The following is a 21,615-nucleotide window of genomic DNA, read 5'->3' on the forward strand; positions in this document are numbered from 1 at the left end:
TTTAGTTGTTAAGGGATTGTGAAATTTTTTTGGGATCGTGTGTTCAAGCCTTACCAACCTCATAATTATATTTTTACTACAATCATTGACACTCCTTAATGAAAATTCTGAGCCTTAGAGAGGAGCAGAAACAAGGGAAGTAGGTGAACAATATTATCTTCCTAAGATCGTTTTGAGGATTGTTCTAGATGGATGCACCACAAGACCTCTCGCGGAATTGTTGGGCGTCTTAACTAAAGGAGCTAAACCGGAGGATCTCATTCCACCTTATCCTTGGAGAACAAATTGAGGAATTTTTGCAGGGTTAAGTTTCTTACATCCATTCTTTGTATTATATTGATTGAACTGTTGAAACTTGTAGGGTTATTAATTGACATTCTTTAAGCGATGTAGTTACTATTTAAGCTCGATCGATCAACGGTGCCTAATGAGTTCTAGTGATTTTGTATTCATAATATGTTTGTTGCATTTTTTTATGCAGATTCTAGCATTATCGAACCTTAATGATTATCAAACCATGACAATACTTATTCGAGACTTGAGTGAGCTACTTAGGGTTTAAAGTGATGTCTGACTCGTTTTATCTTTATTATTTTAGACAGAGTTATAGTTTTTGAAACATTTGCATTTTGTTAGATGCTTTTATATCGATAACACTAGGATTTGAATGTATTTGTTGCTTTTGCACTTCTTTAAATATTCTATAAAAAGTATAATTAGTTGGATGCATGTTTAACTTACCTATCGATGAGTTCGTGTAGGTGCCATCATGCCTTAAATTTTTTATCTTGACAAATTAAATAGCAATACAAAATTTCAATTTATCACAAATAAAAGATTTCCATAAAAATTCTCGTAAAATCAAAAACAAAATTATAACTAACTACTTCCTTCCTCCCAAAACAATCGTCATGTTTCGTTTCTCGAGATTCAATTTGACTTATTTTTAAAGTAAAATTAGATTGAATTAATTCAATACTTAAAAAAAGTTAAAAATTATACGGAAGATATTATCAGTTGCAATTTTTTCATATATAATGAAAACATACATCTTAAAATATAAGCCAAAATTCATATTATTTGATTCTTAATTTCTTATAAAGAAATTATGACAACTAAAAAAAAACAAATTTTTTTAACATGTATCTGATAGCCACTGACAAAAGCATTTAGGTGCATCACCTTCTAAACAAGCATGATTGATGAGTTTGTGACCTTTAGCTATTTGAGTGCATGCAGTCAAACATATTTTTGAATCTTCTTCTGGTGGACAAAGAACTCCAAGAATAAATTTTTCACATATTCCTGTAAAAATACCTTCAACACAAGGCACTCCATTTTCTGCATAAAAAAATATCAATCATTATAAATATTATAAGTTTTTAAATAAATAAGTAACTATATAAATAATGCCAAATAATTATTTTTATTTGATTTAATAATTAATACGTCCAATTTAAGTTTATTTATTGATTGAATCCATTTTGATCAGTTCAATTTAATCATCTAAAAATTGCATTGATATGTAGCGCAAACTAACACATAATTTTATCAAAATATTTTTCTAAGTAAAATTTTGTAAGAATTGGATTGATTGACTATAACCTATTTTTCAGTCCGACTCATTTCAATTCAAGTAATTTTTGAACGAATCAATATAAATCAATCAATTTTAACTCGCCTACAATTCAATTTCGCCTATTGGATATCCTAAATTTCAATTGTTAATACGGCCTTTAAATCAACATTTTTTTTGGAATTGAAATAACTCAATCACAAAAATTAGTTCATATAACATGCCGAATGCCATGTAAATAAATCAATTCTATATCCTACAACCCATTTGGATGAACTTAACAAATATGATTAGTTGAAATATAAATGAACTTAAAAAAATTTATACCTGATGTGAGAATAAGAAAAACGACCACAAGAAAAAATGTTAATAAAGTTTGCTTCATCTTTATTCTTGAAAGTTATAGGTAATTATTATCTTTTTAAATATATACTTCTCTTGCACTTCCATTTATATATACTAGTGATAATAAATGAATTTTCTATTTGGCTTTGATGAGTCAACTATGTTATAATGATACAAGTAAATATATGTTGTACTTATTATATAAATTAAAATCTATTTGCGTTTATTAAACTATGTGGTAAAAAGTACAAGTAAAAATAAATGTTATACTTATTATATAATACATGGATTATTTTTTCTAATACTCCCTATCAAACGACCCCTTACAAATTAGCTTAACCTTCGATGAGATTGTTCGCCTCTGTGAACGAGTTGTAAGTTCACACTTATTTCATTTACAGTTACAAAAAGGAAAAATTACGCGGATAAGCAAACATAAAGTTAATTAGCTAACATAAGTATAGTTTGAATTAATTACAGCTCACAACTTAATTTTAGTTGTAATAGCGTCATTTCTCTCCTCTCTCCTCTTTTATACATATACAAATACAAATTATACAAATACATATACAATTATATGACACATATACAAATACAATTAGCCTTTCTCCACTCTCTATCCTCTCTCACCTGCTTCTCTCCTCCCTCTCCCAATCTCGCTCGCCTCTCCCAATCTTGCTTGACAGATTTACAAATACATATGTATACCAGTTACATATACACAATTATCTGACAGATATACATATACAATTTGTCTCTCTCCACTCTCTGCCCTCTCTTACTCACCCCTCTCCTCCCTCTCCCAATCTCGCTCACCAGATACACAAATAAATATGTATATCAGTTACATATATACAACTATTTGACAGATATACATATATAATTCTACAAATATATATATAGAATTCGCCTCTCTCCACTCTCTCGCTCGCCTCTCTCCTCCCTCTAACACGTTGCTACGAATTGTAATTAACAAACTATAACTAGGAGGCATAATTAAGTTATTTTAGTGTGACTATAGGCAAAAATTCCCCATCCAAAAAAGGGCCTGAATTTCAGTTTTCTTTATTGAAATTGTTAAAAAAAAAACATTATATTTTATTTAAAATCAATTGCTTATTTTCAATAAATCTTTTAAATATATTTTATATTTTATAAGTAGGCATTTGGAGCCCTAAGGCCTACCATGTAATGGCATAATTGAACCCAAGACCTCAGTTTGATTTTGGGAATACCAATTTCAAATGTCTGCAGCTAGGGCATCAGCAGTGAACTAGTTGTTCTCCTTTTTCCATTGACATCAAATTGTAAGTTTTTCATTCTAAAAACGATACAATTTTAGTTATTGGGATGAAATTCATAGAAAAGTTATTGAACAGCTGTTCTGGCTATCCAAAGCAATAGTTTTTTTTTTGTTTCATTTTTTGCGGTTGAAAATCTGAAGATGTCGAGATTAATTGATTTTAAAGACCCCCTTGTTACTTGTTTGTTTACTTTATGTAGGCTAGTTGAATTAGACAGAGGCTGCATTCAAAAGCTTTCAACTTCTTTGCTAAATTCTGTCTTTTGGATTCTCAATGTTCTCATCAGTTGTGATTCTTTTCTGATCTACATCATTGTACTCTACCATTGGTTTTATATTATCCGTCCGTTTCAATTTGATTGTCTGATTTTGATTTAGCACGGAGTTTAAGAAAGTAAAAGAAAAAAAATGAATCTTGTGGTCTTAAACTAAAGAAATATAGAATGTACCAAATGTCTCTTTAAACTTATTAATCTTATGATTTTATAGTATTTTTGAAGCGGATTGAAAGGAAAGTAAGATAAACAAATTGAAATTGAGAGTACAACTTAGTGAGATAAGAACCACATTATTATTACTTGATTAATTGAAAATTTTCTGTTCTGGTTTGATTAACTGATAAAACTTGCATATAAATATACTTATTTCAAGGGAGGCTGGTAAGTCGTAACTAGTCCGCCCAAAAATGGATAAAAATGCAAGCCTATTGCACAATTAAAAACAGGTTGGATAATTGATTATTTAGGATGGATCAAATATGGATTGTATCCATATTATTTGTGGTAAGAAAGGGGTACTTGATGGGTCAAAATGGATCAAGTTTTCACCTTTTCACTTTTTTTTTTATGACAAGGGAAACCCGCAGCCGCAATCCTTTTGGTGCGCGTTGCGCACAGGGTAAAAACCCCGCTCCTATGCAATAGCTCGCAAACCACACCAGAGAGGTAACCTGCACTAGGCAAGCCCAGTGCGATGAACTCGACCCAGAAGGCAAACCCCTTGCTTTCATTGGCAAGGGGTTTGGAACTTGAGACCTCCAACATGGAAGTCCCAGGCCCAAACCAATTGGTTAGCCCGATGGGTTCTTTCACCTATTCACTTCTTGAGACGCTGGAAATGATTTTTTAGGTGAAACTGTGAAAAGTTACTTATACCCAGAAACAATCTCTGTGTAGTCATTTTCATCATTCAGTTTCATCTTTTCTCCTCTAGCGTTGTTTCTCTTGGTTATATTTAGCCTGTTGCTTTTTTGTAGGTTTTACGTTTGTTTTTGAATTTCTTCTTCTTTTTCGTGGTACTTTTTTTTCTTTGGATTTCTGCTGGTACTGCTCAAGCAGTGGTAAACGGACAGCTAATTCGGTTTGCAAACTAAAGAAAGGATCATATATGTTTTCTTTTTCTGAGCATAAAAGAACCATATAAATACACATGTTTCAGTCACTCTACCCTTTTTTTTATCCATAGTAAATATGGGGGTCGAATATTTTATCCGTCTTTTCTAACCCATTTTCAACTCGCCCATATTTGATCTGAATCCGCTCATTTGCCAGCATTACCTAAACCCAATCCAATAGTAGAAACACTTGGCAAAACTCAGAATAACTGATTATAGAGAACCTAATTAACTTATAAGCTAGTAGATAGTCAGACTTCTATTTAATTTCTTTTAGAATAAAAAGACCTGGTGTATTGGAGGCAATGAATTAAGGATTAATCTTTTTGTGGAAGAGACATGAAAGATTATACCTTTTCATTTCCAATCCAAATGTTTATACGAGAAGGACTTTTTCTTTTCCCAAATGGAAAATAGAAACCGATGTGGGCTTTTCCATTGCTTTTATGTGGTGAGGAAGTGTAGAAGGAAGCAAATGTGCCTGTCAATGAAACAGGCAATAACATGGTGCTAGATTCCCTGGTTGTTTTGCTGAACTTTAACCATATTTTCTTTTCTCTATCTGTTTAGTCAACAATTGATCTTGACATGCTTTTACTCTGATAAGTGAAGGCGTTGTACTTCCTGTTACCTTTGTTAAAAAAAAAAAAAAGTGAAGGCGCTGTACTTTGTTATTGTTATTTGTCTTTCGGCTTGGAAGATTCAGATTTTTGCTTAATGTTGATTTAATATCTGAATTGTTGAGGTGAAAATAAAAGGCAAACAGAGAAAAGGACAAGATATGTGTAATTGGTTACCCATAAAATACTTGAGAAACCAAGATGCCAAACACCTGAGAATTATCTTGTTAGCCTTTGAAGCAGTCTCAAGACTTAAAGTAAACTGGAATAAGAGTTGCATCTTTTATGTTAATATGGATAATATCATTGAGGAGTTTGCTGAAATTTTGGGATGTAATGTGATGACCATCCATATCATCATGCCACCTAGGTGCCACTTGGCACACATTTTTGCCATTTGGATGCTTACATAAGAAGAAGGCTAGCACTTGTGGAAGTTTCTAGAGAAATGTGGATATTTTCCTTGGAGGACCTTTTAACTCTATGGATTTGCTAGAAAAGGCCTTGAAACTTTCTAGCTTTGTTGAGAATTCTAAAGAAAGCCCTTACCTTGTAACTATGATGGACTTGTACAATAATTATTATTTATGCAGTAGCATTAATATAAATAGGGGGTCATTCATTTGTATATCATCAAGCAAAATCTAATACAAAAGCTTCCTTTAGCAAATTTCTCCTATCTTTCTTACCTAACATTCCGTTAATGATCTTTAGCCTAGTAATCTAGGCTGACTTGACATAGCAAGATTGTGAGCAAGTTGTCAAGTGGCACACGTGCACTTAGTTTAAGACTAAGGAAGTGACAATGTGGTATTAGAGCAAAGGATGCAATGAAGGAAATCAACTTTGTCAACACCCAAGCTAACGTCACCAAGGAGGCAACACAAGGAGGACCATAACAAAGAGAGGAATGCCTCCAACAAAAGTTAGGAGGTGTCACTCTAGATTGTGTCAAGTGAAAGACTTACCTCCCAATTATCATCTACCACTGAGGTGAACCAGGATGACAAGGAAATCCTGCCCGAGGATGTCTCACCCAGTAGAGAGTAGGTTATGGAGGTTAATAGGGGAATGGACATCGTCGAGATATTTGGCCATTGCTTCGAAAAGGTGGAGAGCACCCCCTAAATGTTCTTGAGGGGCACATTCTTGAAGAGAATGAGAGCGTACGGAATGAGTTGAAGGGGCACAAGCAGGGTACTGCCTTGGGAGTGCAGGCTCATGGAGGCGTTGAGTGCTAATAATGCCATGAAGGCAAAGATGGAAACACTTGAGGAGTAGTTCAATGTTGGTGTGGCCGAGGCAGCCGTCAATGTTGCTGTGATGGGGTGGTTAAGTTTTTATTGAATAGAACTGTTACTTGTCTCAAAAAAAAAATTGTTGTTGTGATGAGAAATAGCTTGCAAATAACTTTACAGTGAAACAAGGCTATGAATGGCTGTGTTGGGAACCCAGAACTCTCCTAACACTAGATCTGTAAACTTCCAAACACAACACAGAAATAGGAACAACACTTCAACTGTTATTTACTGCCACCAACAAATAGAATAAGTTTTACAAATAGCATATGGAGAATACTTCTAACAACCAAGGTATTTGGAGGAAACCTTAACCTCCAAATCTGCCAGAGAAAATAGAACTTGCTGTCTTCCCTTCTTCCTAGTACAATTTATCACAGAATAACTGCCTAAAATGCTAGTTAACTGCTAGGTAACTACAAGAACTACATACACATAATAATTAATAAATAAAACAGTTACATTTAAGCCTTATTTTCACCATTCCTGCAGTTATAAACCCTAGTTACAACAGGTCTAACAGGCTGCAAAAACAGAATTATAGTTCTGAGATTCTCTGGCCTTGGAAAATGCTTTAGAAAACTAAGGTCCCAACCAAGGTAGCATGCTTTGGGTGGATTGCTACCTACGGAACTTGTTTGACTCTAGATAATTTGCAAAAGAGGGGATTTAGCTTATGTAATAGATGTTCTCTATGTCAATGCTCTTAGAAACTGTTAGTCACTTGTTGCACTGTGAACAAACATGGGTGATCTGGTCCTTATTTTTAAATATCTTTGGTGTTTATTGGGTGATGCCACAGAGATTTAAAAATTTACTAAATTGTTGGCAAGGTCCGAGTATGGAAAGAAAGCAGATGAAGATTTGGAGATAATTCCCCTATGCATCATCTAGACAGTATGGAAGGAGAGAAACAAAAGATGCTTTGAAGGAAAAAGGGGTTTGATTGCCTGCATAAATTTAGATTCTTGCAAAATTTGTTATTTTGGCATAATTTTTTTTTGTTTATCTCAATTTTATGGACTCTCTAGATTCTTTTTTTGCATAGTGCTTGATGGAGTCTAGAATTTCGTAACATTTGCAGTACCTCCTTGGTACTGTTTTATCAATAAACTTTTTACCTTACCTATCAAAACAGAGGAAGAAGATGCCAACTATAGATGTGCTGTTATAATGCGAAGATTTCCTTATAATTTCAAATTCAAGACTTTGATTTTCTTGAACATTTCATCTCATAAACAGGTTTCTATTGCTAGAGTGCTGTCATGGGAGCAGAACGGCCAAAAGACTCATTAAAAGAGATGGACTGGAAAAGTCTGGGTGGAGAAAGTAAGGTGCCTGGTCTTGAACCAGCTGTGAAGAAACGGTTTCCAAAAAAGATTCGACAAGTTCCTGATTATTATTTCCTCCCACGGAGATCCTTACCATATTCCATAGCATTTTATGGGTCATTTATTGCTGCCGGAGTTGGCGCAGGGATGCTACTCGAAGCATGGATCAACAAGAAGGTCAAAGGTATGCATATACTGCTCTAATTCATAAGAGATAGAATCAAATATATGCCATTTGTTTCCACTGCTCAAGATTGAGAACACATACAAATACAAAATTTAAGCTAATGTTCCTTAATATATCAATAACATGTGAAGCTCTTAGCATCGTTTTCTTATAAGTTATTTCAAACCTTTTTTTTATAGAATATTTCAAACCAATTTTAGTTGGGAGGTGAATATGTCTCTTGATAGCATATAAAGCCTAAAACATTTAACGACCTGTTTTTGGTATTTTGGTATGTGTTTGTAATGCTAAGTCTTCCCTAGTTGATAAAAAAGATTCCTCAGGATAGTGTTCAAGTATTTAGATCTTGCTTTTAGATTGTTAAATTGTTGGGACTCAGTAAATGTTTATTTTTCTTTTGAAATTTACTCAGTAAATGCTTATTCCATGAGATAAATGCTTCTATCTTTTTCTTTTCATGCAATTGAGAATGATACAAATCTATGAGTGGTAAAAGAATATCAGTTGATTTAAAATACTAAAGAGTTGTTTGAGAGTTGTTATGTTAGCGACTTTTTCGTCCTTTGGATGTTATGACATGGTTTTATTTTCTTGGAGTGTTAAAATCTCGCAGCAAATTCCTTGGTCCAAAGAATTCTTGAGGCGTATCTGCCTTGCTCTTGACCTAAATAATCCAGCAAGAAAAACAAATTGTGGCCTGGTACTTGGGATACATGAAATAGCTATATGCATCTACCTGCTTAGTCACACTACTTACCATCTTTGTTGAAGTCCAGAAGTTGGTTCCTTGATAGTTATTCTGTGATCATTTTTCTTTCCCTGTATCTTCCAACATTCCACCTCTTTCTCACCACGTTTTTATAGTCCATCATCGCTTGAATATTCTCGAAAGATTGTGATCAACTCCTTACACATAGGAGTATATTTATTTGTGAAAGTTCAAGCGTCTATCCTCCTCGTCCAGTACTCAAGGAAACCATATTCAGCTTTCCAAACAGTCCACTCCACTTGAATGCGGCATATCATTTGTTTGATTTAGTTTTCAATTGATACAATTATTTTTCTTTTTTCATTCTTTTATTTCTGGTTTGTCTTTTAAGTTGGCTGGACTTGTGATTGCAGAGGATGGAGGAGTCATTTGGGAGTTTGACAAATGAATACTAGATCATGTTGCAGCTCATTCATTTTGTTTTCCAGTTGCATTTTCACGCCAAGTAGTTCGCGTAGGCCTGGATAGTTCAAAAGTTTGTATACAGGATAATACAATCTTCATTCTGTTTCTTTACATTTGAGGAGAAGAGTGCAACACTCACTAAATGTTGAATTTCGAAAATCCTACTAAAATACTATTTAGCCCCTGATGGATGGAATATGAGTAAAAAGATTGTGTATCTGGAATGTAACAAGAAAATTATGATATTTGGCCTATTCTACTTTCTCAGTCCTTTTGTTGTATTTAATACAATCACGACTTTTGTTCGTCTTACTTTCCTTTTTTGCTTGTTTAAGAAATAATCTTTCCTTTTTGGCAACGCTATAATTTTAAAACCATAAAGTGACTACATTTATCATATCTTTAGTTTAAGACCATAAGATTCAAGTCTTCTCTTACTTTTTTAAACTCTGTTAAGTTAAAATCAGACAAATAAGGAGGGAGTGTATCAATTTTTCTGCATAATGAAAGGATGTACAAGTGGTAATATAAAAATATCAAATAGACTAGTATTATAATTGAGACTTGTTTATCTACTTATTTGTTCATTAAAGTAATGCCTGCAGTGAGGTTTTGTTGACTATGACTTACCAACTTTCCAAGAATCCACATCAAAAAGCTCTTTCAAGTTTCAAACCAAACGTGCAAATTGACCAAAGCCAGCCATTTTTTAAAAGTGTTTGTGTCAAATTTCTCTACTATGTAACCAAAACTAAAACAGAAAAAACAATCTCTTTGGGGTAAATCAATCTAATCTAACAGCTAGAAACCATGAAACTTATCTTCTTCTTATCATTTTGCCATATCCTTTTTTCTTTCTGCTATGCTTTGAATTCTTCTTCATGTCCAATAAACTTTGATTACATAGAAACCTGTAATTGGGACACTTCTTTATGCACAGAAGAATATTTAGAGAAGAGTTGCTGCCAAACACTCCGTAGTCTCTTCGGTATAGGACTTGCACAACACCTCAAAGAAACATCTATGTTTTATCTCCCAAATGAAGATGCTGCTCTTTCATGTACTTCAGCCTTCAAAGCCAAGCTTTCTTCCATGTCAATATCTCAATCTTTTGTCTCACAGTGCATGAATGGGAGTAATGATTTTGTCGTTAAGCCTTCGAGTTGTGGAGGTATTGTCACAATGAAAGATTGGATGGAAAAAGTAGGTCCAAATAGCCTACTTGACTCATCTTGTACTGGTGACCTTGCAGGGCTTACTAGGTGCAGTTTGTGTCTTGATGCTGGTTTGAAGGTAAATACTTATTTGGTTTCTTTGAATCCAAATGTTACAAATGATAAGTGTTTTTATTTCACTGCCATTTATGCTGCTGCTATTGTTAGTGAATTTGGACCTGAGGATTCAAGAACTGCTGCATGTGTGCTTGCCCTTCCCTTGGCTAACAAGGCAAGTAGATCGCACCATCTTAGCAGAGGGACTTCGTTAAAAATGGTTTTCGGGTTTTTAGGTACTTTCTTTGGGATTTTGGGTGTTATAGTTTTCATTGTTCTTTACAAGAAATGGGATAAGAAGAGAAAGCAAGATGCATTGCATCAAGGGTATGTTACTAGTGTTAAGTCCCAAATTTTGCCCAATACTGGTGCTAAGTGGTTTCAAGTAGGTGAGCTTGAACAAGCCACTAAAGGATTCTCCCAAAGGAATATGGTAGGTCAAGGAGGGAGTGGAAGTGTCTATAAAGGGACCCTTTCTGATGGTACCTTAATTGCTGTGAAGAAAATTCTTGATATGGATAGTAAGGGTGATGAGGAGTTTATTAATGAAGCAGAGATTATAAGCAAGATTAGGCATAGGAATCTTCTTCCTCTAAGAGGATTTTGTGTTACAAGTGACAACTTGAATGGAAAAGGGAGATATTTGGTGTATGATTTCATGCCAAATGGTAGCTTAGATGAACATCTATTCAACGTTGGAACGAAACGTTTATCTTGGCCTCAAAGAAAGAACATAATTCTTGATGTGGCTAAAGGGCTAGCTTACTTGCATTATGGAATCAAACCTTCAATTTACCACCGCGATATAAAGGCTACAAATATACTCTTGGACATGGATATGAAGGCTAGAGTTGCAGATTTCGGATTAGCTAAGCAAAGCAAAGAAGGACAAACTCATCTTACAACAAGGGTGGCTGGCACATATGGATATCTAGCACCCGAATATGCTCTATACGGGCAGTTAACAGAGAAGAGTGATGTATATAGCTTTGGCATCGTGATCCTCGAGATCATGAGTGGAAGGAGGGTTCTTGATGCATCGAATTCTTCTGCACTTTTGGTCACTGATTGGGCATGGACAATGGTGAAATCAAGAAACGTGGAAGGCGTTTTCGATGTGCCTATAAAGGATGAAGGACCAAAGAGAGTTATGGAGAGATTTGTTCATGTTGGAATACTTTGTGCTCATGTTATGGTGGCTTTAAGACCAACAATTGAAGATGCTTTGAGAATGCTTGAAGGAGATATTGATATTCCAAGATTACCAGATAGGCCACTTCCCCTTGGTTTTGAGTCATTGGAATCATTATCATTACACAGTGATAGATTCAGAGATTTTTCAGTTAGCAGCAGCAGTAACAGCTTATCAAGGTATATACAAAAATAGAAAAGTTGATAGTTTTTTTACCATATATTGAAATTCAATTTGTTCCCCTCATTCCTCTTGTTTACTATTTTCTGATAAAGATTTTGTTCTAGTTAGGTAGATATTCTTTGTAACTGTACACAAAGTTCGAGTTGATTTTTCAGATCAATCATATTCAATAAGTCTCTTTTCTTTATTTTGTAATAGGAAAGTCTCAACTAATAGTAATTAGTTAAAAAAGTCATTTTTCTTTGTTTTATAATAGAAAGATCACTTAACAAATCGAGTGATTTTGTAGGTGAAATAACAATAGTTAAGTGAGTTTTCAATGGAAAAAAAAGGAATTTTTTTCAAGATAATTATCATTAACTAAGGGATTGTTAATTTGGTAGCATTTGTTTGTAGGGTTTGTTTGCAAAATAAAGGGTATCTCATAGGCATTTGTGAAATTGTGAACAAAATGCGACTTGAAACTTAAAAAATAGTTATCAAGATCAAGATACTTGTCAGAATGAGTACTTTTATGTACTCCCTTTGTCTCAAAATAAATGTCATATTAGTAAACATTGTGTTTATTAAAAAAATCAATATATACAATGTGTAATTTACTAAATTATTTTTATTTGAAAAGATGTCTCTTAAAAATTGAACACTACGATGAAGATGGAGTTTAAGGGTATGGATGGAAAAAATATAGTACTAATTTTTGTCATAAATTTTTAATATATCACTTATTCTGAGATACATTTCCTAAGATGATATTTATTTTGAAACGGAGAAAATAATTTTCAAACACTTGCAACTTTCAAATTTTCACCAACTTCTTTTCAAAAAACTACAGCGAACAAAAGTAGACAACTTTCACTAATTTATTAATTTCCTTTGCAATCATTGTCAAAATGTCAAATCTTCTCTTCCCTTATCCGGTTGAATTGTGAAGGGGCTTTTGATAGTTGGATAAGAAGTAAGTTGTTTATATATATTAATTTTTGTATAACTTGTATGATGTTTGGTAGATAAATAGGAAATAAATTATTCATGTATAAAATTAAAATTAATACGACATTTTAGTTGACAACTTAGAAACCCACATAATCAATACATGTATAAGTTACCAGATAATATATGTTTTAGTTTATGTAGGATAGAAGGTGGAATAACTATAACCAACGTTGAAGTGGAACAACTTAGAAACTTCAGCACACTTCGAAATTAAAGTTCCAACGTCCGAACAACTCAAACAAGAACAATGAAAGAATTATATTTGTTTTTTTTTTTTTTGTGAAAGGAATGAAGGAAGAACAACACTATTGAGAGGAAGAAATTTTTGCCATGTTGAACTACCTAGGTGGACTGTCATATCAGCTCCAATAGCAAAGATAACATTTTAAAGATATTTATGGTCAAAAACATAGACGACAAGGGTAGTTTTAATTCCAAAAATAAATAAAGGATATATGAGCTATTTCGAATAGTTTGAGAATAATTTTGACCCTTTTTCAATGCATGAAAAACATATCCCTTTCGTCGAGTAGAAAATCATAGTGACTCGATTGATTGACTACGTGAAATTTTATTTAATTGAATTTCTTAATCAAATAATGAGAACTAGCAAACTTATCCCGTCTGTCTTCTTTCAAATGTTTCAGTGGAGTCGTTGGGCAGCTATCTGTTTGATTCTTAAATTAAACCAGCAGAACACTTATTGTAGGAATACTTTAGGAATTTCCACCACAAAACTATCATACTTTATGTTGTTAAACAATCTATCAAAATATTCAAGTTAAGTAAACCTAAAATTAACCAAGAATGTAGTGATATAAACTCGCTCATGATTTCGTTTAAAATATCGTTCTGGTAAAATTTGCTTCACCTCTCATAACATTACTACGAAAAGTACAAAGGTAAGCAAATGGTTCCAACCATCCCGGCCTTGAAAGGCGAAAGGGTACATTAGTACCTTTTGCCTCTAGATTCACTTCTAGAAACCATCACTCCTGAGAGCTTGTTGACCTCATACAGCAACGCGGCTGAGAACAAGAAGCTGCATTAAGATCGAAGAACGCCCAATCAGATTTATAAACATTATACTAACACACCAACCTGTACTGTAGTTAAAAGTGCCGATTTAAAAGCTTCATCACCCACTTATTACCCATATATTATGGTGGAGTGCCACTTGATAGGCCAGACATTTGTTCAGAAAGGAAGTCAAGCTGCTCATTTACCATAAAATAAGCCTGATTTTTATTTTTTGGATAAGCTGCTGATGAGAACAGTAATCCAGCACATAAAAGGAGAAAAGAGTAAACAGAAAGGAGATGGAGATGTTATATGAACTGCTAAACAGCAATACTGTGAAATTAGCAGCTCCAAGTGAGGAATAGTTTGGCAAGACTTGCTTTAATATGGCAAGGGGTTATAGAATAAAAGGAAGCTATCTACATAAAAGATATAGTGTGCATGCTGCTTTAGGCAGGTTAGATCTAATTAATACTGTTTTGGATTTCCTTGCCTACATATACAATGTGAGTGTTCTTTATTCCTTCAAAAGCAGTCAACACAATAGAATGATTAAGAAGAAACTTCCCTTGGGAAGTAAAATACGGAAAAAAGTCCTACAATTTGGTCAACTGGGAAACAGTCAAGTTGAGTAAAACTCTTGGTGGTTTCGGAGTAGGAAATCTGAAGTCGCATTATAACACAGGTAATGATTGTAGTTTGGGAACCAGAGGCAACATGGAGAAGGGATCCAATATAAATATGGGGAACAAAGTTTTTGCCTTTTCCATCAGGTGTTTTATGTCATGAGCTGAGTTTAGGTGTGTCTAATAGACACAGTTTAAGCAAAGTTAGGTGTTTAATAGGTTATGAACTGAGTTTAGGTGTCTAACTGAAATATCCTGACACGTTTAAGTGTCTAAATGAAATGTCCTGACAAGTTTAGGTGTTTGTTGTATTCAAACATAAAATTTCCAACTTCAACAAACTTTTGGTTTGAACCCAAAATTAAATGTCACCAAGTAATTTTGGGTAATTCTTTTTGGAGAAAGGTAACATTCTAAGCAATTTTGTGTTCTTTTTAGCTCATTTAACTCATCCAAGAGATTTCCCACAAGAAAAAACGTATGGAATAAACACAAGTTTCTATATCCATAATAATAATAACTGATAGTATAGTTCATTACCATGTCGTGATGCTAACTCGATGAACAGTGCTAGCAGCAATAAGAGCTACTACCTCAGCAAGAATAACTGCGGTATAACAGACCAATACAATAGATTAAAATAAATTGACCCATACAGCTGCTGTATCTCTTTACTAATAACAAGATATGTGGTTTACACTTTACACAACTTAACATTGATCACACCTACCTAGTCCAAAGCAATTTGAACCTCCTTTGCCACTAAACTAGAATCTTCCCATATGTCAAGGAGATTCTACAGTTTATATATATATAAAAAAAAGTATATTTACCTTATTTATGCATTACAACTTCGGGCGAAGGGAATTCAATTGAACCCCCACGCCACAAGCTAGCTCCGTCAATGTATACATATGGGATTGAATATTAAGATAAAAATGTTTAGGGAAAATATACTACAACTTCAATGTTACATCTACAAGACAAAATCCTTTATTTTTTTTTTTTTTTTTTTTTTTTTGAAACTGGTAAGATTTCAAAATCCCTTGGTTTTTTTCTCTGGTAGGATTCAAAATCCCTTTGTTTATTTCTACTTTAAATATATTAGAAAGTTATTTAGATCTTCGAAAGAACTGATTGAAATATGACAATAAAAAGTCAAAACATAATGCACTCACCTGCACCCCATCCAGTCCTTACACCAGATGTTTCTTGATAGTTTCCGATGAACTGCAACAGTATCACCAAGTCAAGCTCAATACAATACTAGTTTGGTATGTAATGTGCTAAAAAAACAACACTTTTTTAATTCAAGTGTGCTAGCAAAGCACCATGTGATACTTCACTTTTGGCAGCCATAAAATGCATGGCAGTCATGAAAATGTGCAAAGAATGGTGAAGACAACAGTGGATCTGACAACAAAATGATAAAATAGGAACATAGGAAAGTGAATTAATCTCAAAGGAAAAAAGATTTCTGCCAAAAGATGTCAGGGAGAAAAAAGTAAGTAAGCTGCACAAATATTTGCATATGAACAGAACAATTTCTACAGCATACATCTGAATTAGTACAGCTTTATTGTATATGGATACAGGCACTGTAAGTTTTAACAGCATTAATAGAGTGGTAAACACTTTGCAGTGCCTGCACTTTGAAACCTTAGAGCACAACACTTAATACCACAAAAGGTAATTTTTCTCACCGTTGACAGCAAAATGAATATGAGAGAACTAGTGAATCCACAAAAGGTAATTTTGAGACCTTAGAGCACAACACATAATACCACAAAAGGTAACTTTTCTCACCGTTAACAACAAAATGAATATGAGAGAACTAGTGAATCCACCAAGGATGGTATACAATTCTGAAGATGCTAACTTTCCTCTATACACTTCCTGCAGAGAGAGTGTCGCGATGAATAGAAGAAATGAATATAGCATCGAATTCCCAGATCCAGCCATGACTTCAGGAGTGCGCGCACACACAAAAAAGAAGAAGATAAATCAGAATGACAGCTTGTTTAAATGAAACATAGCAGAAATTCATAAATAAGCTCCAATTCATTATGAACGTTCAAGGTATAATCAAGAAAGGCTGACATCATGTGAGCTAGAAGGCAATCTTAAAAAGAAAGCATTAAATAGCATGATTTGTTTACCTTTAACAATTAAAAAATTTAAAGGACAACAATATATGCCAATTGTTATTTAGGAACTAACTTTTATAGAATTGTTACGAAGGATACTCAACACAGCAGATGAACTGGGACTGGGTTATATTCTCCACCCATAAGCAATGTATGAAGTGAAAATCTTTATACTTTTAATTGCAAATACTCAAGAAAAAACACTTAGACGAATAAGCTATCTTTTATGTCTTGTTTCCCCCCTCTGTTGGTGCTTATTCTCATAGTTATAGGAAGCCATTCATACATTTGAGTTGAAAAATTGTATACTTTAAATTGCAAAAAATACTCCAGAAGAAACTCTTGAATGATACGCTCCGTCTTTTTTTGTCCTTTCTTTTTTCTCTGTTGGTGTTTCTTCTCTTAGTTAAAGGAAGCCCTTCATACACTTGTGACTTGAGTAACCTTACCAGTGTACCAAAAGGCTGTTCTTCAGATGTACAAAATCATTTTCAATTCCCTCAGTTGCTCTCCTATTTCTCTCCATACGACCAACATAAGAGCTACCGGTGCAACCTCCCATGACCTTTTTGTCATCTTATCCTACTTCTCAACCCAGATGTGCAACACATCTTTGACAGTGCCTGGCATCACCCACTGTGTAGCAGAACAGTTTAAGACCATCCTCCACAGAGAACCACCTTATAATACACCAAAAGTTGATCAACCTCTGACTCGAGCAATTACACATATTCTCTTCTTCAAATTTTCAGCTGCTAGAATCGCTCCCCTCGCTGCCAAGCAAACAAAAAAGAACATTTTCTTGGGTGCCCTTGGAATCCAAACCAATGAGTGTGAGAAATGTGTCTCCTATCTCACCAACTTCTGGTGAGAGAGGAGACATGTTTTCCACATTTAGGGGTTTTTCCTTCTTAAGTTTTGCATCTTAATGTCTACCTTTTTGTGTACTCTATTTAATTCATGGTATGTGAGTTCTACTTCCACTAGTTACAACATACTACACAACTTTTTTCTTTTTTTTCTAAATCAAGTAAATATTTCATTGATAATAACAAGGCAGCTTGGCCGTATACAAGAGGTATACTAGAAAAAGGAGAAAACCTACAAAATATGGTTCTCTCCAAAAGACACCCAATCCTTTATACAAACAGCAACTACATGGGTGCACCTAAATAAAATAAGGGATCGGAGACTACTTCTCAATTGAGCAAAGCTCATCTCCACCCCTTCAAAAGCTCTCATATTTCTCTCTTTCCAAATGACCCACATTTGAGCAGAAGGAGTAATATTCCACGCCTTGTGCCTTCTTCTTCTAGCTCTGCTCGTCCAACTGAACATCACAACACCTTTACAGATATTGATATTACCCAAGAAATGCCAAACCATCTAAAGATATCCCCCATAACCTCGTGGCTATATTGCAATGTAACAGAATATGATCCACGTCCTTACCAGCCTCTTTGCTAAGGAAACACCAGCTCAAGCAGACAACCTTTCATTTTCTAAGATTCTCCGTCATCAAGATAATCCCTCTATAGCTAACCACGTGAAGGAACACACTTTCTTCGACACCTTAGGTATCCAGACTGAAACATATGGGAATCTCTCATCCGCCCTACCAAGAAGCTTCTCATTAAAGGACTTAAAAGTAAAACAAAACACTTTGTTATTTCCCAACTCAAAGTATAAGATCTGTTGACTGCTTTGCAATGCTTTTGAAGTAAAACTAGTAGTCTCTGAAGCTCGGTCACCTTCCAATCTTGGGAATTCCTTCTGAACCTCAAATCTCAAAAAGTCTCATCCCCTCGAGTCCCCCCAACTTGTTGTACAGACAACTCCCCCACATCAATCCTTATCTCCCTCATTTTCACCTGAATCCTCCCAAACACTTCCTTAATCCACACCCTAATGTCTTTCTCAAGCAACTTTAATTATTTAGCAAATCTGAAAGATTGTCTCCCCTACATGGCGCAGTTCAAGATGATTTATTCGCATCTATCTTAACCTTGTTGAGCAGAGTTATCTAGTACTTAAGTTGGTGTAAAATAGCAAGTACACCGTGGAATAGACAAGGTATAGGCAAATTGGCCAAGAAACCACCATCACAAAAAAAAAATACTCCCTTGGTCCATACTAAGTGGTGCTTTTACCGTTTCATTTAGGTCCAAAATAAGTGGTGTTCCACATAGTCAAAAAGGTATTTTTTTTTCAAGTTCACCTTTATTTAGATAGGTGAATTTTTATGAGTAACTATGAAATTATATTAAATAAGTACTATTTAATTTAGGGTAAGTTAGTAAAAACACTTCTTACTTTCTAGGAGTGAGGAGATATTTTAAGGGGTGTACCCAATTTAAATATACCATTTAATATGAACTGGAGAAAGTATATTTAAGCAACCTGTAAACTATCATTGATCGTAAATAATTTTGATTAAAGAAAATATTTTAAAAAAAAAAAACAGTTGGGAGTATTTATTTTTTTGAGAAGGTAACAATAGTTGGGAGCATTTGAGTCATTTCTGACAAATCAAAGAACCATCTGCTCACAATTTTTTTAAAATAATGATGGGTTTGGGCTAAAGGCCAAGTACCTCAGCAAATCCATGTCACTCAAACTCTTCACTAGTTAGGTTGGCCCCTTGGAGCAACCATCCCCTCAAAATTCTACTTAAAAAAAATTTAGTTGATACAATTCCACTTAATTCTAAATAGTAAAATACAAATTTTGTCTAACATTGGCAAAGGCAAGAGCTGAAGAGCATAAGAAAGTGCCAAAATTTTGTTGCACTTTAGGTGAACAACACTGATTTGTTCAACCCATATCATTTCCCACCAACTATTCTGTAAAAACACCATGTTAAAACCGGCTTTATGACACTACCTCTGTTAGCCCTACTAATATAACACCAATGCCTTGGACTCTCTGATTGCTAACAAATTTAACAGCAAAAAAGTTGTTTCTGGGAGACAGAAACGCCCATTTTCTTCACTAAATTAAGGCATTTTAAAGCACAATTTTCTCCATCAAACTGTTCCAAGAGAGCAGAGCAACTAGCTTCTTCAAACTAACCCTTTTTCAATCCAATTCAGTGTTTACCCCAAGAGATCAAGAACAATTACAAATAGATAGTAAATTTACAACAAACAAATCCCCAATTAACGGATCTAAAAGGCAAATAGCCAATTTCTCATCGATTCTACAAGGATGGAAGATGATAAAGGATTTGAGAACTCACCAGACGAAGAAGAACACACAGATAGTTGGATCCAGATTCCAAAGAGCACACAGTGGCAACTGCGGGTGATAATACGAACAGAACAAAGTAACTAAACGACGTCGTCACTGACCCGTCAACGTGAATAAATAAGGTTCCCAAAAATAAATATGCCCAAAATCAATATTTGTTTTGTCATGAGGTGCGGTTAGTATATTTCGATTGTGAATATATAAATAGGGTAGATATGTATAAATTCTATATTTATATATTTAGGAATTTTTCAAATATGCCCACAATCAATATTTGTTTTGTCATGAGGTGCGGTTAGTATATTTCGATTGTGAATATATAAATAGGGTAGATATGTACAAATTCTATATTTGTATATTTAGGAATTTTTCAAAATTCCGTTTGTATATTTTGCTTGTCAATATATAAACATGGTAATGTATTATGATTTTTTTTCCATAAATCGTATACAAATAGCTAAGATAAGCACATATAAAATTCTGGATTTATACAAATCAAACGAACGACAAGAATTGGGGAAATTATAGCCACGGCCCGCGAATTGCAATTTTCTTTAACAGTACCTTATACAGACTAAATGTTTGTTATTTTGTATAACTAGTAAAATTACCCGCGCTTCGCGCAGGAATTTATTATCACGGAATTTATAAAATAATACTTAAAACCTATCAGACATTAAAACTAAAACACTATATTATCTTACATACAAGATTACGTAGTAACAAACATTAATAATGTAAAGGAAAATGAAAATTATTACATCTTATCATTTAATAAGCATAAATTATAAATTAATGATTGTAAAAAATATACCAGGATTTGTAACATAAGCAATAGTGTCAATGAACCACTCAACATGAGCAAAGTATACAAATATTTAATTGTGAAGAAGAAGAAGATGAGGAGGTTCAGAATTTTCGTTGCGTTAAAATGAGAGGAAATCCCTCTATTTATAGATAACAAAGGGTAGTGTGAACAAATGTTTATTGTGCCTTATCAGAAAGGTTACAACTTTTTGGAAAAGTTGCAACCCTTCGGAAAGGTCACAACCTTTCATAAAAGTCATAATTTTTTCATAAAAGTCACAACTCTTCACTAAAGTCGCAACTTTTCATTAAAGTCACAATTTTTCATAAAAGTCACAACTCTTCATTAAAGTAATAACTTTTCATAAAAGTCACAACTTTTCATGAAAGGGAAAACTAATTTTGTAAATAAATAAATTAAAAGGGAATTCTGATTTGTGGTGGCGCCACGTAGGTGGGCCTAAGGTTCTCTTTTATATATATACTAGTTGAATTGGGTTGTGGCTCCACGACAACACAAAAGGTGTAAAGAAATATAGAGAGAAAAAAAAGCAGTTTTGGGGGTAATAAGCCCCCCCCCCCCCCCCCCCCCGGTAAAGATAGAGTGTGTTCCTATAATTTTGATCATAGTTCAAAAGGTACTTATGTTTTTTTTTTCAATTTAGATTGATTAAATAATTGTTCTCAATTGTTAAAGTTAATTATATTCTCAAGGTGTATTATTCTGCATTATGTAGGACTGCATAATAGTTAGATCTAGTACTATTTGAGAATTTTTGACAACTTCATATGTTGGATGTGATTAAGAGTGACACGAGAAACACCACATCACACTGTAGTTCAAAGACCGATTCAGAATTTGAAGGTTTCAGGTAACATTATTTTCAATGTAAAGTAACC

General features: G+C 34.0%; 3 protein-coding genes across 3 annotated transcripts; 2 read left to right on the forward strand and 1 right to left on the reverse strand.

Annotated features, from left to right (window-relative positions):
- The first annotated feature begins 7,777 nt into the window (after positions 1-7,777).
- LOC125835664 (uncharacterized) lies at positions 7,778-9,494 on the forward strand. Its single transcript, XM_049514778.1, has 2 exons — positions 7,778-8,050; positions 9,176-9,494. The coding sequence occupies exons 1-2, from the start codon at positions 7,801-7,803 to the stop codon at positions 9,208-9,210; spliced, it is 285 nt and encodes a 94-aa protein (XP_049370735.1). The 5' UTR covers positions 7,778-7,800; the 3' UTR covers positions 9,211-9,494.
- Positions 9,495-10,037: 543 nt separating this feature from the next.
- On the forward strand, positions 10,038-11,885 carry LOC125835669 (probable receptor-like protein kinase At1g11050). Its single transcript, XM_049514782.1, has one exon. The coding sequence runs from the start codon at positions 10,038-10,040 to the stop codon at positions 11,883-11,885; it is 1,848 nt and encodes a 615-aa protein (XP_049370739.1).
- A 1,633-nt stretch (positions 11,886-13,518) lies between these two features.
- On the reverse strand, positions 13,519-20,041 carry LOC125835663 (uncharacterized). The gene is made up of 5 exons (XM_049514777.1): positions 19,898-20,041; positions 16,319-16,476; positions 15,691-15,742; positions 15,053-15,119; positions 13,519-13,908 (listed from the first exon to the last, which is right to left on the reverse strand). The coding sequence occupies exons 2-5, from the start codon at positions 16,472-16,474 to the stop codon at positions 13,818-13,820; spliced, it is 366 nt and encodes a 121-aa protein (XP_049370734.1). The 5' UTR covers positions 16,475-16,476; positions 19,898-20,041; the 3' UTR covers positions 13,519-13,817.
- Between the last annotated feature and the right edge of the window lie 1,574 nt (positions 20,042-21,615).

This window comes from Solanum verrucosum, unplaced genomic scaffold, assembly GCF_900185275.1.
Source record: "Solanum verrucosum unplaced genomic scaffold, falcon-dt-bn FXZP01000128.1, whole genome shotgun sequence".
NCBI classification, from domain to species: domain Eukaryota; kingdom Viridiplantae; phylum Streptophyta; class Magnoliopsida; order Solanales; family Solanaceae; genus Solanum; species Solanum verrucosum.

What these genes read in the sequence shown, in the direction of transcription:
- LOC125835664 (XM_049514778.1), top strand. Translation starts at nt 7,801, where the DNA reads ATGGGAGCAGAACGGCCAAAAGACTCATTAAAAGAGATGGACTGGAAA. An exon ending in GATCAACAAGAAGGTCAAAG is followed by an intron (nt 8,051 to 9,175) that starts GTATGCATATAC and finishes TTGTGATTGCAG; the next exon opens with AGGATGGAGGAGTCATTTGG.
- LOC125835669 (XM_049514782.1), top strand. Translation starts at nt 10,038, where the DNA reads ATGAAACTTATCTTCTTCTTATCATTTTGCCATATCCTTTTTTCTTTC.
- LOC125835663 (XM_049514777.1), bottom strand. Translation starts at nt 16,474, where the DNA reads ATGGCTGGATCTGGGAATTCGATGCTATATTCATTTCTTCTATTCATC. An exon ending in TATTCATTTTGTTGTTAACG is followed by an intron (nt 15,743 to 16,318) that starts GTGAGAAAAGTT and finishes ATACTGTTGCAG; the next exon opens with TTCATCGGAAACTATCAAGA. An exon ending in AAGGACTGGATGGGGTGCAG is followed by an intron (nt 15,120 to 15,690) that starts GTGAGTGCATTA and finishes GTTATACCGCAG; the next exon opens with TTATTCTTGCTGAGGTAGTA.